The 21,691-nt window shown below is 40.0% G+C and overlaps 1 protein-coding gene across 1 annotated transcript in view; it reads left to right on the forward strand.

Moving 5' to 3' along the window:
* ADCY5 (adenylate cyclase 5) overlaps positions 1 to 21,691 on the forward strand; it is a 202,530-nt gene that overhangs the window by 100,397 nt on the left and 80,442 nt on the right. Inside the window, exon 2 of the mRNA XM_063161762.1 lies at positions 17,919 to 18,068. Within this exon, the coding sequence (XP_063017832.1) occupies positions 17,919 to 18,068 (150 nt within the window). The remainder of the gene's footprint in view (positions 1 to 17,918; positions 18,069 to 21,691) is intronic.

Consider the following 21,691-nt stretch of genomic DNA (forward strand, 5'->3'; position numbering starts at 1 on the left):
TCATTGTTTCTTTCTCTTTTTTTGTTTTTAAAATTCATTTGAAGGTAAATAATCAAAACAGAATTCAGGGCCTCAAAAGCTGGAACTGCGGGAGTTGGCACTTAATGGCAGCTTTGCCTCTAGTCGTGGCATCAAGTTACTTTTGAAGCCTTTGAAGTCAACAGGGCTGGAGGGAGAAAGTGTTGTGTTGCTTCTTTAAGAAGAAACATGCTTCAGTTATATTTGCAGCTGGGGTTTTAATGGCTGCGAATTAAAGCATGTTTTATTTGGCCTTTGTTTTTAGTTCACTTTTACCCCTTGGGGCACTTGAAGCCAAGGCACAGCTTGAGATGTAGCTGGCTGCAGCGCAGGAACAGAGCCATCACCAGGCTCCTCTTCTGCTGCTCTGCAGAGCTGGCTCTCAGGGTTCGTGTCCCCCACACCTCCAGTGTCCCCCCTCCCCAGTTCCCTTGCCTGGCACCTCTTTGCAGGCCCTGGGCCTCTGCTTACACAACAGCAAGCAGTTTGTGGCTGGCAGCGTGGCTTGGAGTGATCTGATGTAAACTTTTTGTATTGGCCCTGGAGACCTTAATTTCTAATCAGCTCCAATTAAATTACTATGAATCTGATAAAGGGAAAGAAGCTCAGTTCAAAACGGTGCAGATAGGCACTTAATGTGATTTAATGTATGTCTACATAGTCTAATGGCTTATCTGCACATCTGGCCTAAATACTTGTGCAAATCTGACCCATACCCTTTTTTTGACCATGTTAGCTCTAAAAGGAGAGAAAGTAGATTATGTAGTTAATAGGTTACAGCTTGTTTCCCTGTCAATCCTTGGGGCATCAGCCATCCTGCTGAGGAGAAGGAAAGGTGCTTGGAGGATGGTGATGGGGGTGGCTGGGCAAAGAGCACTGTGCTGATGGTTTAAGAGTCCTCTGACTTAAAAGATGTAGTAACCTTCCAGCTGTGCATTTGCTAGGCCCTGTGTGGTAGAATCTTTAGCAAACCACATCAAAATGGTGGCACAGGCACCAAAAAATAATGAGCAGCACCTTTTTTTGACCTTGCTTTATATTCTGCTCAATTATGAATGTTGCTACATTCTGTGAGTAGCAAGCCACATCAGTTGGCTCAGTCAAGTCACTCAAGCAACATGAAGATAAATTTTTTAAAATGTAATTGTGTGATAGAAAGTAGCACTTTGTAGTGTTGGCTTTTTAAAGTATGGAAGCAGAGGACAGAAGACATTTCTCCTAATCATAAAATAAAGAGGTTTTTGTATGTTTGACAGGTGACAAACAGCCCATTTCAGACTGTCTTTCTAGAGGCCATGTTAGCATTCCGTCAATTCCTTGAAGAATTAACAGAATTATACTGTTTTATCTGATTCACTGAATTTCAGTGAATATAGTAATGATCATTCTGATCCATAATCCATGAATATTCAGGACAAAATACTTTATGGTTTCAGTGAGGCCATGAAAAAGGGCCAAGGAGATTCTTACATGTCCTCCACATACTTGCAGATGAAAAGCTCTGTCTCATGCAGAACAGAAATAATTCTTTGGTTCTTGTTACAAAGTCGCTTTCTTTAGGTCAAAGTGATTTTATTCCTCAGTATCTGAGATTTTTGCAGCTGTCAAGTGTTTCCAGCCCTTCATGAGTGACCTGGGGTCACTTTCCCTTCTCAGAACTCACAGAGGATATGATTCAGGCAAATTCTGTAACATTTCTGACTTCAGGTGACACACCAAGAATATTTTGCTTAGTTCTCCCTGTTTAGCTTTGTCTCAGAGACTCAGACAAAGAATCTGGTGAGTGCTTTTAATAAAGTACTGGATAATCTGTTGCTTGAGAAATCTGTATGCAAATCCTGGCTTTGCTGCTGTTTTTTGCTGTGACCTTGGACTCAATATTTGCTTGTTCTGCGTGTATGAGACATGAGGGTCTGTGGCTGTCATTTTCAAGCCTGGTGTAAGAATAGATCTGTAAGTACTTGAGGGGTCATGGAGGCAGGAAATGTCATCAACCAAATGTTATCACCATGCTTGTACACCACTGTAAAGAAAAAAAAAAGTGAAGAGAGAAGATTTTTCTTGTGTCTCCTGCTATTCCAACATCCTGTGTTGACTTTTGTTTTTGCCGGGTTTTGTAGTTATCAGGACACAGGTGGGAAAACTTGGAGCATTAATTTTGGCCATGCCTTCTGCCTGTGTTTGGTCTCTGTAGTAGTTTTCCTTGTCAATTTTCTTTCTGAATAAGAGGAATAAGGAGTGGATCTCTGTTTTATAAGGTATTTCCCCTTCCTCCCCTTGCTTTCTGTGCCTAGGAGCTGGTGGCCTGCAGCAAATTCCCTGCAGCATCTGTGTTATTGCATACACATGCTTGTGACACTTTAATAGTAGCTGTCAGATAACATTGCTGCTACAAATAAACCAAGCAGGGCTACAAGTGGAGAAGTGAGTGAATGAGACAGAGCAGTCTCGTCCATCACTATCAGACAAGGCCACCCTAAGATTGTCTGCTCACTTCACCACTGGAATTGTTGCCTGTGCTCAGACGTGCTCAAGGGAGACACGCAGACCTCAGCCAGCAGCCCTCCTTTCTGTGAGTACCCAAAGGGCTCAGTGTGTCATTTATTCAGAATAAGGAGAGGAAGCCTTCTGAAATGACCTTGAAGGCCCTCTTTTCTTGAGTCCTGAGGACAAACCTTTTTTTGTGAGTCTGAGCCTCCCGGTTTCTGTCAGTGACTCCTGTGCTACGCCCAGGGCGGTCAGGTGGATCCTGGAGCCTGAAAGCCCTGGCTGCCCTGCCAGCCCTCTTTCTAGGAAGGGTGTAGGTAGTGGAGCTGGTCACCAGAAGAAACAACAGAGTGAGGGAAAAGCAGTCACACTGAAATTCCTCCCACAAAATTATAGGCCTCATCTGTCAGTGTGCTACCACTTAAGGATCTCTGTTCTGTGGCTCTCTTTATACTTCGTAGAAATTCATTAACTTAGTGCTGCTTATAAAAGGCTCTTTATCTGATAGTGCAGATGTTTCCAAACTCAGGAGTGCAAACTGTGCCTGGAACACTGTCCTCCTCCTACTGCTTGTGGAGATCCTGGAATTATCTCTTGCATTTTAACGCTGTATTAGAAAATTGGCCAGCAGTAACTTGCTCACAGCTGAGATTGCAATATACTCCCTGCACTGCCTCTTCAGGCTCTGCAGACACCAGGAGTACAGGTCTGGCATTTGAGAGCTGGCATAATGTAGATGGAAAATTACTGTGTTAGTTCTCCCACCTTAACTCTTGTTGATAGTTATAATAGGTTGTGATAGACTACAAGGAAATATAAATCATAAACTTAAAGTATACCAGACCACTGCCTAGTTCCTGAAAAGCATTAAAGTGTCACATAGACTGACTCTGTGATTCAAATGTGTTCTTTGCAAGAAGGCTCAGAAAGTTTCAAGAAGTTTTTTTAAAGGAAAAAAAAACTTATTGCAGAAGATTTGCTTATACTGTGTGAAGGTGGAAAATTATTCTTCAGGATCGAGCTGTAGAAAGGATCATCATTACTTTTTTAAATTTATACATGATTGTCGTGTTCTTAAAATTCTCTCCATGACAAGTCCTTTGTAGTTCCTTAAACTGGTGATGGTTTTATTATGCTGAATTTGACAGGTTAATGATCAAGTAGGAAATTGTTTAACACTTGTTAGTGTTAGATATAGAAAGGATAGATTAACTCTATCCTTTCTATATCTAAAATCACAAACTAAATCTAGAGTTGGGTGGTAGGGCAGGGATTGTAGCAGGGAAGTACCAAGAGGACTGGCTGAGATCAGTGCTCCCTCGTCCCCTTGCATATTGCATTTAGGATAGCAAAAGAAACATTAACCATGATGCTGAAGAGTCAATACCAAAATAATGGGCTCTTGGAGGAATATTGCGTGGGTTATTGTAGTGACACATTGTTCTAACATTGAATTTCTTGAAGTATGTTTCTTTGAAATATGAGGATTGGAGTTTTGCTGTCTAGCAGAGGTAGCAGTACCTGGTGGTTTGTGTGCTGGTTTGGAAAACTGAGCCTGTTTGAAGGGGACTGCTGTCCCTTTATTCAGTCATTAGCTCCCTTGCTATGAAACCACTATAAAAACCTGGTTTGAATGGGAACCTCTGAGGTATGGGCAGTCTCTGACAGTATGGTGAGGGAGGTAGCACGGGCAGAAGTGCTGACATGTCACTAGTAGTAATAAAAAGCAGTAAAGCAGTAAGAGTAAAGACATTTGGTCTACACTTGTGATTTGGAGAGCAAAAGAACCCACAGCCTGTTTCCAGTCCTCGTGCTCTGTGTATATATTTTAATAACTTATGTTTTTCCTGTTTGAACTGAGCAAGGCTCAGAGAACAAGCTGTTCTTCTGGAATCCTTTAGTTCATTTATTCCCAGTAGATTCCAGTGGGAAATAAAATCAACAGCCTCTCCTCTTCTGAACAGTGACCCTAACTGTCTGTTAATACCTTTCAGTGTGTGTCTTCATCGAAACTCAGGATATAATTGCTCAACCAGAATATGCAGGGGAATGAGAACTAAAGTTTTTTTGAGCATTTAAAAACGTTCATTAATTGCATTTGATATTGGATGCCCAAAGTAAATGCTTTACTGTGGGAGCAGCTCATTTGTTTAAACTATGATCCTGAGTTTTAGATCCTAAAAACATCTCATCAAAGCATCTTAATGAACTGGTGACAGCTATACACCTGAAAGATCTTTGAGTGTGTGGGCAGAAATGCCAAAAATGTATTTCCCTGTGGGACCAGGAGAAAAAGGCAATTTTTAAAATCTTCTGGTTGAATTTGCATGTGACTTTCCTATCACTTCATGCTGCTTAAATGGATTAGTGACTGAGTACCTGCAGCATGAGATCTAGAGCGTATTTCTAATGTGCATACCTTGAATATGCCCAAGATAGTCTTAAATCAGCTGTTACAGAGCAATTAAAACTGGGCTCTGTAGTGCACACAGTGAGAAAAGGAGGCAATAGCCAAAAAAGGACAGGAAGGTCTGATTTAGCAAAATAGACATAGCAAGGGATGTGGTATAATGATATCTGGTAAGTAAAAGTCTCCTGGATGTGCTAAAATTCTGTTTGAATCATAATCCTGGAGGTCTAGACTGTAAATCCACTTTCTGTATATTTTGCCAAATGGAGAAGAGCTAGAATTATACTCAGGAGGACAGAAAACAGTGTAATTGAGGCCTCAAGATCAGAGCAGACTGTGGTGAAAGGGGGAATATATGACAAAAAGTTATTTTGAGAAACATAATTTCTTTAAAAGATACCCCTCCCTGTGATAGCTGTAAAAAGTAGTGGGAATAGCTTCAGGGGTTAAATAAATTCTCTCTGAATAAAGCACTAGTGACAATGTCAATATTTTATGGGTCTTAGCACAAACTTCTAGACTACACAAAGTGAAAGGTAACATGAAGAAATGTGTATTTTCTGTTTAATGCAGCTGTTACAGACAGAGGAGGTAAAAAGGGGGCTTGATGGAACTCCTGGTGGGTGAGATTTAAGTGTATCTGGGCTGAGGCAATTCTGTAGAGCTGGGGAAATACTGAGATACCATTGCATGGAGTTATTCACCTCCCCTGAGGAATTGCACCTGCTGTTAATAAGATGATTTTCAATGTCAGGGATCTTCATCTGCTTCCAGACAGTTTTGGAATCAGTGTACTTGAGCACATTTTCCATCTGCATTCAGTCCAAGGGCTGACTTTCTTCTCCCTGAAGTGGAAGCTGTTCCTGCCAGGTGTATCTTTTGTTCCTTTGGTGCAGGAGCTGATGTTTGACACTCAGGCTGCCAGGACCAGAGCAGAGGAGGCATGCTTGCAGACAGGCTCTCCATGATCCACCAAACTGTTTTGCTGTTTAGTCAGTGGCAGCCACACTGACTCCAATTCTGGAGTGGCTTTTATGACAGTTTGTAGGGCAGTGCACTTAGGACAATGAACAATTTTGAGTCTTTCTTTTCTCTTCCTTTCCCTTCCTGGAAGAAATCGTGCTGCTCATGTTTCTTGAATTAAAGAAACACATGGATAGTAAGCCAATTTATCTTCCTGTTTCTGTTGTTTTCAATCTCTAATTCTAATTCTTCTTGTGGAGAGGTAACTTCTAGCATTTTAATTCTTGTTTGAAATTCATGTGTGCATAGTTGGATGATATCTGGCATCTGACCCGTCCATAGTGGTAGGGAACGGTGGGGAATGTAAATATTCTTCTTGGAGTCCAAGTCCTGGATATTGATCTGTCTCATGCACATATTGAAAGTCCAGTAAAATATGATGCTGATCTTTCAAGTAGTTTCTCTTCCAAAAGAACACAGCTTGTTCTGAAGTAATTAAACAGCCATTTTTAAGAGTTCTTTGTGATCTGTGCAGTGCTGATAATCAGATACAGAAATATTGCATTGTAAAAGTGATATTTTAAGGGCAAATGGAATCTCTGAAGTTGGATACTCATGCTTGAAAATGTGACACATTGCCCACTGAGTCTTGCTTGAAGAAGATAAAAACTTGCCTGTGAGCTGATGAACTTTTTTCAGCATTTAGGTATTTGCTGCTGCAGCCTCAATTCACTTATCTGATTCAAGACAGTCTCAGGACACATACAGTGTTTAATACTTACATTGTCTGTGCAAGGGATGGCAACAGAGTTCATTTGGTCATTTGCAGACCTGCTGGTTGAAGGGACTGTATGTGTAGTTTGTTATTGAGCAGAAGTTGGTTTTGAGGCAGAAAAAACAGTGGGAAAAAATTAGTGGTTTGATTTCAGGTTCCATAGGGAGGAAATATGTAATCATTCCAAAAAGCTGTTTGTGCTTCTTCATCCATGACTTACCACTCTTAATCCTCTGTTCTGATCTCCATTTCTTTCTTCTGTCTCATTTGGTGTGGGTTCTGCCCCTTCTGAGGTTTAACTGCACTCTCCTTTCCATGTGTCTTTTGTGTGTGTGTGTGTGTGTGTGTGTGTGTGTGTGTGTGTTTTCCAGAACTGCAAAGACTTTGTGAACTTTTCAGTTAAGCATGAATGCAAGAAGAAAGCTGGTGGATGATAACCACATGAGAAATTGTCCAGCAGGTTATGGTAATAACAAAAGCATCAGACAAACTTAGCAGTGGTCATTACTGCTTGTGATGCCTGATGTTATGCCAACAGCTTAGTACCTGATTGCTGGACTAGCTGTGTTTACAAGTTGATTTCTGCTATAAATTTCCAAAATTGTTTCTTTAAAGGGAATAGGTTGGACTTTTTTTGTTCATAGGCAGACAATGTTCATCTGAGTCAGTTTATTTTGTGCTTGCTGTTCTCATAGAGCTGTTGGCTTCTTTTAAAGGCTGTCTTGTAGACCTCAGTGGATGAATCAAGTTGATGAAAAAAATGGCCCATTTAAGTCTTTTGATTTAGTCTGTTATGTTTCTGTATTCTCCCACTTTCCATTCCATATCTGGATTTGTGATTTTTGCCATCCTTTCACTTTTTCTTCTGTTTACTGTTATTTTACCAGCTCTGCAGCAGGATGTGCCAGTTATCACTGCTGTCAAGGACCACCTACTTCACATTTGAAGGAATAGCTCATATTTGTTTCACCAGAAAGGACAAAGAAGTGCGTGATGAAATAACATCTTAGAAATATAATTAATAATTTTCCCTAGTTCTATCTGTCTTAAGCTGATACAGTTAAACTGATAAGAGTAGACAACTGCTTCCAATATCTTTATCCTATCAAAATGGTTTAGGAGCTCCCTATTGGATTTAAACTGACAAATGCTATCACATTACAGTAGCATGGCAAAGAATCAGTTAAGGATTTCAAGCCACAGTCATGGATCTGATCACACCCCGAAACATTTCACACCACTTCTTTATTATGTTCTCCTGCTAAATTCTTCATTTGTGTGACTTTTATTTCCTAGACATTTTCAGTAGATAGCAAAACCTCTCAGCTGTTTTTCCTCTTTAGGCAATTGTTTATCCAGTTATCTTCCACGTTTGAAGTACTTTCCATAAACTCATTTTGTTTTGAAGTGAACTAGTAAATCTGCACATGATACAAGGGCTGATTTGTGAAAGGCTTACTAGGCAAGGCCAAGTGCACAGGAGCTGTATTCTTGGGAATTAAAAATCTGATACCATGACTTAATATTTAAGCAGTGGTACAACAGATTATGATGACAGGGAAAGAAGATTGCAAGCTAACTTGTTTATTGTGAATATTGTCCACTCCAGGAAAAATGTCTCTTTGGAATGTATTAAGAGACGTAATATATATATAATGTGAGAAAAGCAATTACTGCTATTAAGAGGACTTCAAACTTCAACAGAATTGTGGTATCAGTTTTTTGGTTATGACAATTTTTAAGAGGCAACTGGGAAATTAGCTCTATAGTCCAAGAGATCTCTTAGGTCCTGTCTTGTTGTCATATTACAAAAAATTCTGAAAATAAGTACTCCCTAATTTTTTCTGTCTGTCTTCCTCATATTAGGTTGCTTTAAATAATTGTAATTTATTGTTTTTCAAAGTTCAATTCTGTGGTGTACAGTATCCTCTTGGGGAGGTTAGTATGATATTCAGTCTATTTTAGGTTCACCTCAGAAAACCTATTCAGCTGCATAATCTCTGGTAATGATCTTGGGGAGAATAAAAGTACATGCTCAATTACAGGCTCAAAATGTTCCACTAGCAGCAGAAATTTGGATTTAGTTTCTTTATATCCTACCCAATTCCCAGCCAACCCAACCTATTTCCATTGTCAGAATTCAAAGGTTCTTCCAAACTGTACTTCTCCAGGAAAGTGAGGTTAATTTGTTTATTTCTGTTAAAGAGTGAAATTTTTACAGTATTGTAATTCCGGTATTTTCAGTATATTCATCTTACACATTTGACAGGAAGAAAAAGCAGGTTTAAGATCCTACCAAAATATTCTTTGCCTTTAGCATATCTTGATTCAAGAATCCAGTTTCCTGCCATTTCATAATACTTACAGAAATTAATGGTGCAATCTTGGAGTATGGGGCTTGGATAATGTTTCCAATGCATATACCTTGAAAATTCAGCTTGAAATGATTTGCTTCGGATTCTGCAAGGCAATGTAAATTGTGACTTGCAGAGTATGCTGTGAAAAACTCACATAGTAGTGAGTAACCAAATTGTTGATGCTATTGGAACAGAACAAGGTTCATCTTGGCTAATTTACAAGCAGTCATTTTGGTTTGATCCTGGAGTCGTGAGGCATTTGTGTGTGTGTCTGGGGACAGACAGAGCTGGGGAGCTGAGGAGAAAGTGCAAGGTGGAAACAAATAGGATTTACTGTGTAAATGTGTGGCAGAATGAAAGACTCATGGAGAGTGCAGTAGGGCAGCTCCAAAGGCACAGAGGAGAGGGGTTGTGCACAGTGAAATGGAGGCAGGCTAAATTATGTTGCAATTTGTATTATAAACAAAGCCAATCATAACCAATGTCATTGGGTTGTCTTACCCTTGCCTTCATAAACAGTTCTGAAGTGTCTTTCAGAGCTTCTCCATGAAATCTTTATTATATTAGTATAGACCTTTGAAATTCAGCGTGACAAAGCTGAAGGCCAAGGAATGCTCCTTCAAGCTGATCACTGGGCTCAGTTAAAATTTGGTCAGGAATTTGCTTACTGAGTTTTTGTGTTGCTGAATCCAAATCTGTTTAGAGATCAGTATGCTCAGCTGCTGGAGCAGCCAGATGTGATAAAAAATCTCAGACTTGTGTGCAGCCCCTGTGGTGCAGAAGTGAGCCCAGTTTACTGTAACTGCTGGCAAAACCCACAGCAGCCTGGGGAGGAGAGGATGTGATCCAGCCAGGTCCCTCACAAATTGACTTGGATGTTAGTGGTGGCTGTGCACAATCTTTGCAATCTCCTATGAATGCTGCTCCTTCACCTGCTCCTCTAGTGCAAGCCACTGCTTCAGTTCAAGAGTTCAAACTTTGCTGGTGGTGCTTGGGAAGTTTTGTTTATTAAAAATATATGTTGGGATAGGGATGTTAATAGGAAGGAACAGAGATTGTGGGCAAGCTGCTCTGGTTTGATTTGCAATCCAGCAACAGAAGAAGAAAGGAGGTATTTTTTAAATCAAAACCAAAATACCCATCTGTATTCCATTCTTTCTCCAATTTTACATTTCTTCCCACACAAACAAACAAAACCAGTCTAACTCACCATCTCCCAAAAACACACATTCTAAATGCTTGGGAAATATTAATTTTTATATCTTACAGACCATATTTAGGGCTCTCATTTCTGCCTGCTGAGCAAGTGGAGAATGTTCCTTTTTCCCAGATAAATAAGTCTTTCATGTAACTAGATAAATATTTTTGTTTTCCCAGTGACCTGGAGGTGACTCCTGTGCTTAAATAACGATGGAAGATAAGGGACGTGATGCATTGCCTGTATCTGAGTCCAGGGCCCCCTGAAATATTCCCAGGAATACTCAGGACTAGGATTCACTGTTACAGGGGGAAGCAGAGGGATGTTTGTCTTCATGATTTTGCCTATTTAATACAGACATTTTCTCCCAAAGCCATTGAATGCAAGCACAAGTCTCAGGCTTTCTCTGTGGAGCATTTGCTGGCACTGTGCAGGGTGTTGGGAGAGGCAGAGCTCCCCTGGGCAGGAGGATGGGGAGGGGATTTAGTGGCAGCCATGGGGGTGACTGTGAAGGACTGGGATCCAGGACCTCACAAGTCTCCTCTGCTGAGATCATGTACTTGGCATGGCTGCCAGGCACAACCCGTTCCAAAGGGGAAAAAAATACAGAAAAGGAAAGTAAACATAATCTTGCTTCCACCATGACTTAGAGCAGTTTATGTATTTGCTGGTTGAGTTAGTTGGTGTGTATTAATGGACTTTCATGTGTGTTTCAGTGTAGCAGACTATTTTTAAGAGAGCCTGATAGAAAACCTAGGCATTTGTCTTCTGTCCCATCAGATAGAGAAGGAAATGGGATATAAATGATGAATAAAGCACATTTCTTGACTTTTCCCCTCATTGATTAGACCTCCCTTTAGCTTCAGAGACATTGTGCAGAATCTGGATAACCAGACATCTTAATCCAGCTTCTATTCAATTACTTTAATTAATATTTTTAATTAAATATTTTTAATGTTTATATTTTTCTATTAACACCTATTGTATCTCTTATCTTACCAACTCCTTGTGTCTTGGGAGCACAGGGACAGGTGGGACTGGCATGAAAATAACTCAAATGTGATTACAATCATTCACAGAACAATTGATTTTGCTGGAATATCAGAGCTTTGCTTAATTTTCTTAACTAAAGTCATTGTCTAAATTGCCTAAGCTCTCATGCATCTGGGAAAATTTCGTACAGTTGTCAAAATTATCTTGACATGTTTTTTTATGGGAAGATGTTTACCCAATGACAGCTGTGAGTCATGCACAGAAAGTCTAGAAGCTTTCATCCACTTTCACATCCTCAAGGAGAAGTACCTCATGTTTCAAGGCCTGTTTCAAGGGCTTTTATTTTGGCAAGAATTTATTTGGTTGCTGAAGTCTTTGTCACCTCTGTGGGTCAGAAATAAACACACTTCCAGGGAGATGAATTCACTCCTGGTACAAATGCTTCTTTACTAGGGTCAGGTTAAGTGAGCTGGAGGGTTAAATTGTTAAAAACACTGCACAGTACTGCTCATGAGATGTGTTTCAATCCAGGTCCTCCATTTCTATCATGGTGTTTCTTCTGGAGGCTGCCACGGCAGATCTGAAACAGGCCAAACTTGCAGCTTGTGCTCAGCAGGAGCATCTGGCTGGTGTTCCATCTCTTAAGATAAGAAGCCACTGGATTTCAAGGAGACTGCCTGGTTGCAAAGACTTAGGTGGTAATTTAAATTTAAAAAGCAGGGGCTGAATTGTCAGCAGAAGAAAGGAAAGGGGAAATGTCCCTGTTTTAGTGGAGGAAGCCTCCCCCTAAGTTGTTTCAGAGTCTCACTCTTGCATCCAAGGGCCAAGGTGTTTCCCTGGAATGCCCAGGCAGCTTTTGCCTGGCTTCATCTGGATCACCATCAAGGGAGGATCCTTGCTTGAAAACCAGTGCTGATTTGTACCTTTTAAGTTATGTTAAGTGGGGAGATGAAGAAAAACTTGTTTGCCGCAGAGATTTGTGGAGGGTGGATGGCAGACCCAGGAATCTCCTTCCCTACTGTTTTATTGCTAGAGAAGGGCAGCATTCCCTCCCTCCCTCCCCCCACCACCATGCAAAGGATGCTTTTCTGAGGTTGTGATAGAGTTCCAGGAAAGCTTAGACACACAAATATTTCCTTTAGCTGATGTTACACCAAGATTTGGTTAGGACAATATATTTTCCACTTCTTAATTTTATCAGTCAGTAATGAAAGAAAATGAAATTCCAGCAGAAAAATTAATAAAACACTGTTAGGGAAGTAGAATTTATCCATTTTATGTAAGATTTTTTCCTTTTAGAAGCTTTATTAAAAAAAAAATCTGTAATAATAATATTTTGTTCTTTAATAAAAGTAGGACTTAAAGGTTTTAATGATAAAAAACCCCAAATCATAAATACTGTATTCTGCATGACAGTACAAATATTGTTGGGCAAGAGTGCACAGAAGGTTTGCAGTTGCAACAATCATTAAATGAATTAAAATGATATAGAATAAGGTAGAAAGCATTACAATTAAGAATGCCTCATCAAAGATTTTTATATCTTCTGAAACAATTAAGAGAATTGAAAAACATAAATATCTTTCTTTTTTTCCTCTGGGTTAGGGTTATACTGTATTATGTCTCCACATGCAGCTATGTATTTAAAAGGTAAATTAGATAGTAATTATTTTCCTTTTCAAGGAAAGGATGAACTTATGTGGAGCAAAATACTTGTTTGGCTTTCATTTGGGAGAACAGCATCACGTTTGAGGGATCAGTGTACATTGGGGCTGGAGAGGTGAGCTGGTCACTGAAATGCACAGAATGGATGGCATCAGATGAATGTTTTTATTGACTGCAGTCCTTGAACAGAGATATTCACAAGTGGCATAAAGGCTCTCTTAGTGTTTTCAGCCAAAATACCACAGGTCACTCTCAGCAAGTAACTTTGTGCCAAATATAGAATCTAGTTGAAAGAGTGAAGCGGGCAGCTTTTGTTCCTTGTAGGCTCACCAAACAGAAGGCACATCAGAAAAGTTTCAGAAGTGTTTCTGCAGAGACATTTTTTGTTCTCTCCATCAGCTGAAGAGATTTAGTGCACATGTAGAACATCGCTCTCTAATGCTCTCTAAAGAATTCTGCTGCTTTGCAATAGTTCAGCTATGACTTAGGGAGGCATTTAAACTCGTGACACTGGCTTCAGCAGCACTGCTCTTGTGTCACAGAAGCCTCTGGAAGGTGGTGGCTGTCACTGCTTTTCTGTTCTGCTCAAGATCCAAGCAGTGGCTGCTGTACAGCAGCAGCAGAACAGAGGGAAGGCAGCACACAGCACCTTCAGAAAATTTGTTCTGAGGCTCTGGTGTATTGGTGTAATCTTTGGATATTGCAGTTTTCCCTCATTACTCAGTAGAAGTACTTGCAACATTTGAAATTGAAACCTCCTGATTTCTTCACTAGTACTTACACTGTTCTTTACTAGCCAAACACTGGAGAAGACCATGTGACTTTAACTGTTTAATTATCTTTCTAGCATAATCTACAAATTTTCACTATCTTAGTACTCTGCTGGCTGTAGCTCTGGGAAATGAAAGATGTTGTTGTATATACAACACAAATACACGAGTAATTTGATCTTGGAGCCAGCTGATGTTGTCTTTCATTTTAATTTTCATTATGCCTTTGGCTCTGTAGCTGCTCCAATTTTTTTATTAGACAGTAGTGTATAAAGAGGCAATAGAGGGTTAATTGCAGTTCAGAGAGGGTGTTTAAAAAACAGCACCAGCTATATCTTATAACAATAACACTTTCTCATAATGTTGGTGCTTTTTGTCTTTAGAATTCATCCATACTTCTAATTCATGATTGCACATATTGGTGTAGCACAATTGTCTTGGATAGTTAGAGCTTTTGTAATCATCATGTTTTTGTTCTTACATTGTTTACAGTAAGTATTCAAGATTTCATAATAATTTTTAAAGGTTAAAAAGTAACTCTCAAAAGTAAAGATAATCTCAGTGTCTGCCCCTGCAATTAATAATTGGACCACTTTGCTAATTCAATATACAACCACTTTGAAATGCAGCTTAGAAAGTCAAGTGTTAGCTGCTTTTAATCTGGCAGTTGCACAGATGATCACTTTAGCAAACAATTTGCTACTGGCTGACTATCATGAGAGTTGGAAAGCTGAGGCAGAGCAGTGTCACACTGGAAAGAGGGGGTACATAGTTTGGTGTTTGTTGCAGGTTGTTTTCTGTGACTTCTAAATCTCCATATATGTGCTTTATTTCTCCTTGTGACAGTTTTATTGCTTCACAGTAAAAGCTTCAAAAGTAATTGTTTGCAAAACAGGACCTTATGAAAATATTGAAACAGTATTTTGATTTAAATGAAAAATAAATAGAAAAACAGAATAGTGGTTGGTGGTGTTGGAAACTAAAAGGAATAGCCTAATGCTGTGATCTTAGAGCAGAAGTAACCCTGAGCCTCTTCAACAGAGGTGCACCAAAGCAGAGTAACTTGGCAAAAAAAAAACATAAGCTGTGACTTTTATAATAAGCAATGCTATTGCAAGGAACATGGCCCACCTTCTCATGTCAGTAGCCAGCCTTGTTTGCTCTGGCAGAGGTAGGGAACTAACTAAATTTATCTTGATGCTATTTCTCTTAAGCATGTTGTTGTCTCTTAATTACATATTGAATAGCATCTGGTGTTTGAAGAATTATCGAATAGAAACACAGCAGGGGGAAGTGTGGCAGTATTGCTGCAAGCTGATACTTTTTCTGCTGTGGTGGTCTGGAGGCTCTCTCCTGGCCACTGAGACGTCCTGCTTCTTCCTCAGCGTGGCCTGAGGTGCCCAAAACACCAATTTTGTAACACTGGTGTCAGGCCAAATTTAGCTCTCCATTTTGATTTTGTAATACCAGGTTTTCATAACTCCTAGAACATGTGGAACTAAACTGTTTCCATCTCTTTTCTTTTTTCCCTTTCAGTCACCAGGGGAAAAAATTATTGAAAACAGTTTCCTGCAGGAGATTCAACAAAGGCGTTGCAGTGCTCTGTTTGTGCGATGAAATCAAAGCCACTGGAAACTGTTTTGTTGTCTGAGATGGAGGGATCTATTATTTCAGTGGCACTAAGGAGCCACTGTGGTTTTTGAAAGCCCCTCATAGCACACAGCTCTTCCTTAGGTGCTGAATCACCTTGGAAGAGCTCTGCCTTGGTGGCAGCAGGAGAGCAGCATTCCTCTGCCTCACCCAGGTCATGGAGGAGTGAACGTGCTAGTTTATGAAATATCACATGTGCCAATACTGCAGGCAGGTTTATTAGCTTACCTAGGAGTTACATGTAATTAAATGGTCTTTATAAACTATTGTATTCCAAAAGCAGAAAGGTAGCAAGCTTCTTACTTTAAATCTCTAGTTAGGCAGGGGAAGGAAGTCAACTACAAAACAGACAATTTTATCTTTCCATTGCCTTGAACAGCTCTTCAAGCACAGATTGTCTGAAATAGCTGCCATAATATGTTTTTACTTTTCAGGCCATGGAGCTTAGGGAATCAGATTTTTAGTATCTACATCATCTCTTTCCTCCTGGGACTGAAGCTGGTTACCATAGCAAAATGGCAAGGAACCTGATAAGCAAGTAGTACCATTTGGCAAACAGGATATAAATTTATTTTGTTAAGACAGAGGATTGTGAAAAAAAGAAATGGTTGCTCCTAGGATTTTTTTTCCTTTATTGTGTTTTAAAATGGCTGTGTAGAAAATTATTGTGAACAGATATTGAACAAAATTCTCATTCTCGCTAACAAGTGTGGCTGCAAATAAAAGGAGCTTCAGTTTTAAATCTCTGCAGATCTTTAATATTTTCACAGAAAAGTTACACAGTAACAGAGATAATACAGAGTAATTTCACTCCTTGTGTTTCAGGGTGTTGCAAAGATGCCATACTGTAATTTAAATGAGGTCCAGCTAAACAGCATAAATACAGATACCTGTCCCCCCACTACTTGAAAATTACATTGCAATATAGTTTTTGTTTCAACTTGATGAAGCATGGTCATCTGTAAATCAGTCTGTGAAGTCCCTTGGGTTTGTGTATAGTGACATTAGTGAGTGCAGAAAAGTTAAATTGCTTGGTGTTCCAAAAATGTTATCAATAATGTCAGTTCTGATGATGTTTTTTGTACTCCCTGTCTCAGTGTCCAGTATGAACCACACACCCTGAACAGCACAGCCTGACTGTTTAAGGCCTGTGGTTGATGGTGTTGCTTATTTTGAGCTGAAAGATGAGGTTTTTCTGTCTAAATCCTGTTTCGAGTTGGAGTTCTCAATAAAAGAATTGTTGCTGTCCTTAGCATAGGAATGTAATCAGACAGTTGGGGTAATACTAGTCAGATTTTTATGGAGAGGTTGTTGCTCTGGGGATGTGAGTCCATGTTTGAGATGGAGGCAGCTCCTCTCTCCTCCACGGTGTCCAAGTTGGTCTGGGGAGTTCTGAGCACCCCCTGTGAGCTCAGGGCTTGAGGGGTGTCCTGCAGCTCTCCTGCCCTTCAGAGTGTCTCCATATTTTCAGGGAATGGGCTGGGCTAGAAACTGCTTTTTTTATTCTGCAAGTAAAAAATTAATAAAGGCAAAGGATATATTTGGGCTCATTAGGGAATAGAGCAAAGATCTGTATTATTAAGAATCTTGGAGGTCTGACTGTCTTTTCCCCTGGAAGAGATGAGAGGTGTTTCAAATAAGTCTGTCCTCAAAGGGTGATCCAGTACAGCTTGTGCAAGTCTCAAAAAGTCCTATGGGGACTGGCCTCTGTTAAGGGAAATGTTTACATTAAGCCATCAGAACAGGCTTTGAGCATTCTGCTTGAAACAAATACCAGCAATGGACATGAATATTTTTTCCTTTTTATTAAAAAATAGTTGGGAAAGAAAAGGTTGCAACACAAGTTTTCAGCAAAAGTTATGTGATTGCTTCCTTACAAAACATAACATGCATGGGAGTGGAAGAGTGATATAGCTCTTCCTTCATGCTTGTCCAACTGAAATATGCTTCAGACTTAGCAACTCATTTCTGTACTCATCCATAGAAATGTAAAAAACATATGTTTTTATCTAGAAACATAAAATTTTGAGTTGGAACTAGATTATAAAAACAACTCTGAAACCTTGTGAATACCAACACTTTACATTCAGTATTTTAAGCACTATTTCAAAACAATGGTTAGTGTACCTTTGAAATGTTTTTGAGCCAAATATGTAGGTGCACAAACATGAAAATATTAGTGTTCCTCTGCCAGATCTCTCTGCATGAGTTATATGTGACCTCCAGTGATGGAGCAATGATGCACTTTTAGATTGATTTGTGTCTCAGTAGTTCCCAGATAATAGATAACCAAAGGCAAGATTGCAGAATTACCAGTCGAATTGTATCTTTTATTTGTGAAGTAGTACACAGTGGAAAGAACCTATATTTGAGGTCATATATGGAAGTTTTATATTTTAAAGACTAGAGAGATAAAATTCATTAAAATTAAGAGCCTGAGGTTTAAATATGTGTTTTTTTAAGGAGTCATGGAAGGGGCTGGATTCTAGCTGGTGTTTTGTTACCAATGGCAGTTTTCCAAAGTGTAACCAAATATGTTTCTCTCTTTTTCTTTTTTTCTTTTCTCTCTTTTTTTTTTTTTTTTTTTTGTTTTTTGTTTTTTGTTTTTTGTTTTTTTTTCTTTTTTTTGCAGCTGGTCTCCAATGTTCTCATCTTCTCCTGTACAAACATTGTAGGCGTGTGTACCCACTACCCAGCAGAGGTGTCCCAAAGACAGGCTTTCCAGGAGACCAGGGAATGCATACAAGCCAGGCTGCATTCTCAAAGGGAAAACCAGCAGCAGGTAAGAGCAACAGTTGGAAATAAAGCATGAAAATGCTGAAACAGAATTAGCATGCAAATTGTTCCTGTAGGATGGCATTGCAGGCTTCTTGCTTCATGAGTAATCCAGGCAAGAATAGGTTGTTGTTAGAGGACAGGATTATTAAGGGTTTGGAAGAAAGCTCAGGGGTGAAGTTCTTGTCTAATACTCTGATGGACTTTTCCAGAGAGAAGCTACATATCCAGTGGCATGTGCTCCGTGGATTAAAATTACACATTAGACAAAGAGTCTGCATAGATTTTGCACCCATCATTGCTGCCAAGTGTTAAATGCAGATGCAACACACAGGCTTTGGACTGACCCTCTTTGTAAGGTCAAAGCCTGGCATGATTGTCATGTCAAGCCACTGCCAAAAGAGAGCTGTAAGGCAGGCAAGAATTGGTCCACACAATGTAATGTTCCTTAATGCCTCCAAAGAAGATCCTCTTCCCTCCTTTCCCAAAGGTTCCTACCTGCTTACACATCTCTCTGTATCCTATTGTCTTCAAATTAATTGTATTTGTGCAAAAATTAGGATTCATCATGAGCTTCATTGTTTTTTTGCTAAAAAAGCTCTCTTGCTGCCAACATACAGCTTAGTTGTCAGGGTGCTGAATGTATGTGCTCCCCTAATTCATTTGTGGGTTCTCTTGCAATGCATCTCTTGTGTCTCAGAATTAGACACAGAAGGTCTTTTGGGGCAGCTTAACTATTCCCTTGCTAACTAACACACATCTCTGCCCTGCACTACATCTCATAGTGGTCTGTTCAGTCCAATTTGAAATTAATCATGAAATGGGACTTCCACTCATCCCTTGGGAGATATCTCAGAGCTTGGTTGTGGGTTTGGGGAGAGGTCGGGGGAATTAATCAGCTGGGGAGTCTTTGCATCTTTGTGGCAACTCAGTTTCATTTTCCTTCATGTCTCAGCCCATCTGCATCTATGGATTTGTGTTTTGGCAGTGTTTCATGAGGTACCTCTGGCTGACATAGCTGCTGTTCAATCCTTACTGTGAAATAACATGTGCATGTGTGCTTATTTGGTGCTTTCTGTATGAAAACAAGATTCACACTCAAGACTCCTTTTTCCTTTGCAACAAATATTGTATCAGAAAGATGAAATGAGCAGCCTATTCCTTCCACACCTTGAAGTGGAGGAAAGGACTGAGCCAAGAGAATGTGCCATTTTACTCATTGATTTCAGCCCTGTGCTCCCTGCTGAGAGGCAGCCTGAGCAGTGTGGCTCAGATGCCTGTACTCTGCTGCATTTGGGCACTTCTGTCTCAGAAGCAGCTCCCTGGAGTAGCTCTGACAAATGCCCTGTCTTGATCCTTTTTTCTTCTCCCCCTCTCCAGGAAGCATAGCACACATAAGAAAGCCAGGGCATCAGAAAACCATGGGTCAAAGCCAGTCCCTGCCAAGTGCTCCTCAGTGCCTGCAGCAGTGGCTGCGGGTCCTGGCAGCTGGAGACTCCTAATGAGATTATTTGCTGCCACAGCCTGGGCTGACATTGATCTCCAGGTTCAGTTCAGATGATTCCATGCATAATGCATTGAGATAAGCACGAGGTGACAGCAGACACAAATAAGGACAGCTCAGCCCACATGTCCAAACAGGGGTGGAGGAAAACACAACTGCACAGCCCGATACTGTTATTTATAGTTGCTTGTCTTTTTCTGGAGATTGATGGTGCTCCTGTGAGCTGTTCTCTTATAAAGACAGGCAGATTTTCTCAGGCAAATGACCTTGTATTTTCCTTTATTAAGCATCTACAGCACCCAAAATTAGCCTAAAAGTAAATAGAAATTCCAGAATATCCAATGCAGAAAAAAGATGACTTGTGATTTCATTACTTGAGATAAGCTAGGACAGAGCCATAACAGGAATTGGTGTTGTTTGCCCAAAACAAAATATTCTTGGATGAAAAATCATGTGTTCTCCACATTGTGTAGAGAGCAAATAGCATTTGGGTAAGAGATGGGTTGTTGGGACTGCACTGTCTTAATTCTAGCATTGCACGTCTTCTGTCTCTGTAAAGTTGTTCTCTCCTTTTTTTCATCTCAGCATCACTTCTGGTAAAAACTAACTGTTACTATATCTGAGGAGAAATGGAAAATCCTAACATACTAAATATTCACAGTGATTTGAGGTCATCTTGGGAGAGGACTTCATAAATATTTAAAATTTCTTTGCAGAGTCATTGTGGGGATGAGTGTGCCCATGCACAAATATATCCACATGTACGTATGTAAACAGGGTAGATCTGTGTTGAGCTCCTTCATCTATGTGCCTGTTTTAGAGACTAGTTGTCCTTGGGATGCAGTTGTTTAATGTATAATTCAGTGGAACTATACTTGCATGTTATTTTGAAGGGAGAATTATATATGGATTTGCTCTTGCATTTTTATCAGGTCAGAATGCTGCCTTGTTATCCTTGTAAAACACCAGTCCTGGTCACCTCACTGGTGCCTAATACAGGATTTTACAGCGAGGGCTGCAGCACTTTCTAGTTATTGTAGCAAAACGAAAATTGTTCTCTAGTGGAGACCCTCATTTTTCTGCTCCATTTGAAATAAAACACAGGGATTGTGTTGTTTTGAAGGCCTTTTCATGTGGCTTATGCCTTACAAATGCACTTGTTATAGCCTCCTGTTATAGCCTTCTCCTTTCCTTCAGAGGTTATTTTCAGTGATTGTGATGACTCCAAGCAAACAGAATAAAGATAATGCTCAGCTCTGTAACACAGCTCAACTTCCTAATTAGTAGCTGCATGAAGGGATGTTGTGCCACGTGCATTTGTTTCACCTGATGAGCCTATCTCATCCCCTGATTATTAGCTCAGAGCAGCAGTAGTGCAGCTCCTGGAGATCTCAAGTGTCTTGAAAATATTGGTGATTTAATCTGGCAAGTTCCTGTGGTGCCAGGAAGAGTAGGGGTGGGGGCTCTCAAGTAAAAGCTACTCGGAAATGTAGGTGACAATCTCCTGGAATGCTCCAAACAGACACTCAGGCTCCTCTCTCTGTTTTGGAAGCGAGTAATGCTCCATGCCCATGCGCCCACAGGGAGTGTTCCAAACCTGTGGGTGCCCCCAAACCTCCTATAAAGCTCCAAGTTATTTAGAGGATGTGTAAAATCACACATAAAATAGCAGCTTTCACACATTTGAGGATGCCTATTAGAATATGCAAATGACAACAGGGTATGCAGCATTTACTCTGGAAAGCATACAAATGTGTTTTGCTTTTCCACTCAAGGAGTGCACCAATAGCTGACAGAAGCCTAAGGACACGTGCATGATTCATGAGCTGCTTTTTAAAAAAAAAATAAGGATATGTAACTGTTAGCACCTGCAGTATGCTAGTGATGGTGACAGTACTTTAAAAAACAAGTGTCTTTTCATGACTGCTGCAGTTTTAAGCAGAGATAGAAATCCCTCCAACACATCTTCTGTGTTATTACTATCTCTTCAAAGACTGAAGGCAGGCTCTCTTTATGGTTAAAAGAAATACTGGGCAGTGCTACAGACTATAAAATGTCTCAGTGCATGCTAAGCACATTTTCAGTGAATTCATCTTCCTCTGGTTCCCCCAGGGTTCCTCTCTCTC

The sequence above is a fragment of the Melospiza melodia genome, chromosome 8 (assembly GCF_035770615.1).
Source record: "Melospiza melodia melodia isolate bMelMel2 chromosome 8, bMelMel2.pri, whole genome shotgun sequence".
Taxonomy (NCBI): Eukaryota; Metazoa; Chordata; class Aves; order Passeriformes; family Passerellidae; genus Melospiza; species Melospiza melodia.